Below are 3107 nucleotides of genomic sequence, written 5' to 3' on the forward strand. Positions count from 1 at the left end.
CTATTCTCAGAGCAGCGACCTGAGGGGCTGAAGCACAAGGTATTCCTTCAAGGATGGGAGGAGGAATCGTTTTGTGAGAAAGGAGACAAAATTTGCATGAAATATTAATAACATGGAAAAGAAAAGATAATGGGAGAGTGAAACAGAATTAGAACGTTTGTAGATGTAGAACGTATGTAAATGATTGTTGATGAATGATTGACAGGGAGAGGAGGAGGAGGAATGTTGTTTATATGCTGCCAAGATACTCAACTTGTATTTAAGTACAAGAAGAAACGTGTAAGTCGCTTTGGATAAAAGCGTCGGCTAAATGACTAAATGTAAATGTAAGAATCGCGTGAGAGCGACTTAATGACACATACTAGCATTCACCTGGACTACAGATTCAAATCCAAACAGCTTGACAGAGTAGTTGCGAGGGGAGGGACGGGCCGTACTGTATACTAGCTCCACTAGAACAATTGGGAATAAACTGCCTTGCTCAAGGGCACTTTGACAGGAGTTGTTGAGCAAAGGGAGAGAGTGTCCAGGGATTTAAACCCACAACATTCAGGCTGTGACCTTCATTATCATAAGCTCACCGCTCCTTGCCTCACGATAGTCTGACTGTCCCCAATTATAGGACTTAAATAAATGTACCAATTATTGTAAAAGTGTGTAATTTGGGGAAGAAGAAATTACCGCTGCAATAATTAGTGACAAATGCTTGGGATTTGTTTCCAATCTCGACACAAACCCCAAAACATAACCCTTTGAAATAAAGTGACCCAACACGGCGCGTTTAGAAGCTTCTTTGTATGGTAAGTCAATTTGGTGGGAGGGTACAGATAATTTCTAGCTTCAAATAGTGCTCCAGGGATCTTGTTTATTTAACATGTAACTTTATATATTCAATAATAAAGATGTATGATACTTTATTTTGACCTTTTAGAAGTCAACACACACACACACACACACACACACACACACACACACACACACACACACACACACACACACACAATAGGTATCTTACTCCTCTGCTACTCATAGTTTCTCATAGAACATAATACATCTTCACTCTTTTTTCCCAGTACGTCACTCTGAAAAATATTTGTTTTTTTTTACACTCCACTGCTTATCTTTCTCTTGTCTCTAATAATAAATGACTCTTCTCCTTCGTCTTCTTGCAGCCACAGCCATGGCCCGTCTGGAGCAGGTGATCGTGTCCATGGTGGAGATGTTTGAGGAGTATGCAGGCCAGGATGACAAGAAACACCAGATCAGCTTAGAGGAACTCAAACAGTTGTTAGCGAAAGAAGTGGAGAACCCTGAACTCAAAGTGAGATACTCATTCATTACAATATGCGGGAAGAGCTTGTGTGTGTGTGTGTGTGTGTGTGTGTGTGTGTGTGTGTGTGTGTGTGTGTGTGTGTGTGTGTGTGTGTGTGCGTGCGTGCGTGCGTGCGTGCGTGCGTGCGTGCGTGCGTGCGTGCGTGCGTGCGTGCGTGCGTGCGTGCGTGCGTGCGTGCGTGCATGTGTGTGTGTGCGTGTGCGTGTGTGTGTGTGTGTGTGCAGGCATTTATGTCTGGTATGCATGCATTCTGTTATACAGAGATGCAGCTTTGGTTGTCGGTTAACGTTAAAGTATCTATTTATTTATTTAATTATTAGAATCGTGCCCTACACCAGGGCATCAGCTATTCTTCCAGGGGTCCAAAATAAAAGCATAACATAGAGCAGAAATATACAAAAGTGAAGCTTCTAACATACAAAAATGGTCAGTGAAGAGTGGACAAGATAATAATATTACATACAACATTATGTAAAAATATAGTGATGGAATTAAAATAACACTATGCATAGTTAACATAACAATGTCATAACAATAACATCATACAATGTCAGTGATGTATATGGTAAACCATGAGCAGTTGTTCAGTCAAATTGTGAATGAGTTCCATGAGTGTGTAAATTAGTACATAGGAGTGACCGTTTTCATTTAAAGGGATATTTCACTTTAGTAGAACTCCATTCAAATTAGATATTTTTTTGCAATCAAGTAATCCAAAGACGTCTAACAAGCTTCTTAAAAATGTATTTAAAAATAAATAAAAATGTATTATAGTGATGCAGCTCTATATATATCCGCTGATTTGAGCAGATTTGTTCTTGGTCTGGGCAAAGCAAAATGACCAAGACAACCACTTCTAGTATGGTGCCTATATGGTTGAAATGTTTCTTAATCTCTTAGAAAAATAGGCCAATGTACTGGTGATGACAAGTATGTGTCGTGTGCTACAGGACAAGATCCATGCAGATGACATCAAGGAGGCGATGGAAATGCTGGATAAAAACCACGATGGAGAGGTCAACTTTCGAGAGTTCTCCAGGTGTGTGGCTGCGCTGGCCAAAGGCTACTACAGGCAGAAGAGGGGCAAAGGAGGCAAGAAGGGGAAGGCCAAAGAGGGAGAGGGGGCACAACCATAATGTGTTTCTCTCTCTCGCTCTCTCTCTCTCTCGCTCTCTCTCTCTCTCTCTCTCTCTCTCTCTCTCTCTCTCTCTCTCTCTCTCTCTCTCTCTCTCTCTCTCTCTCTCTCTCTCTCTCTCTCTCTTCTCTCTCTCTCTCCCCACATTGTGTTTATAACATGGCCTTCTGTTTGAACAAGTGCTGACACAGTGGTGTCTATTGGGCAGACAGACATATTGTACAGGTATAGCCTAGACACAACTCTGGTCTTTTTGGAATTTATTCACACACACTGTGGTGAAACGCACACATGTTATACAGTTGGAACGCTGGTGAGCAGAAAGCACTGTGCAGAATGCCGTATTCCCTCTGTTTCTTGCATGGTTTTTGACATGTAAACAGACAAACAAACGTTAATTTTAAGGCAAAACTCAATAAAATCCAATTGAGAATCTGATTTGTTGTTGTTGTTGTTGTTGTTGTTGTTGTTGTTGTTGTTGTTGTTGCTGTTGTTGTTGTCATTGTAGTTGTTGAGAGAGAACAGAATTGAAGGAGTGGAGACATCTCTACAGTACACTTTGGGAGATGCATGCTTTGGTAATCACTGCAAGAGTAGGTAATAGGTGGTATTACTCAAGAATGAGACAAGCAGGGACTC

The 3107-nt window shown here is 41.2% G+C and overlaps 1 protein-coding gene across 1 annotated transcript; it reads left to right on the top strand.

The window, feature by feature from the left end:
* Positions 1-1177: 1177 nt before the first annotated feature.
* Positions 1178-2906, top strand: LOC311248231 (protein S100-A6-like). Its single transcript, XM_084339153.1, has 2 exons — positions 1178-1321; positions 2284-2906. Exons 1-2 carry the CDS (start codon positions 1181-1183, stop codon positions 2467-2469), a joined length of 327 nt encoding a protein of 108 aa, XP_084195279.1. The 5' UTR covers positions 1178-1180; the 3' UTR covers positions 2470-2906.
* Positions 2907-3107: the final 201 nt, after the last annotated feature.

This window comes from Notolepis coatsorum (genome assembly GCF_963971535.1).
Source record: "Notolepis coatsorum genome assembly, contig: SCAFFOLD_515, whole genome shotgun sequence".
NCBI lineage: Eukaryota > Metazoa > Chordata > Actinopteri > Aulopiformes > Paralepididae > Notolepis > Notolepis coatsorum.

Bases quoted from the DNA above. Each gene is read 5' to 3' on its own strand.
- LOC311248231 (XM_084339153.1), top strand. From the start codon at position 1,181: ATGGCCCGTCTGGAGCAGGTGATCGTGTCCATGGTGGAGATGTTTGAG. The intron at 1,322-2,283 runs GTGAGATACTCA...CGTGTGCTACAG, and splicing joins TGGAGAACCCTGAACTCAAA to GACAAGATCCATGCAGATGA.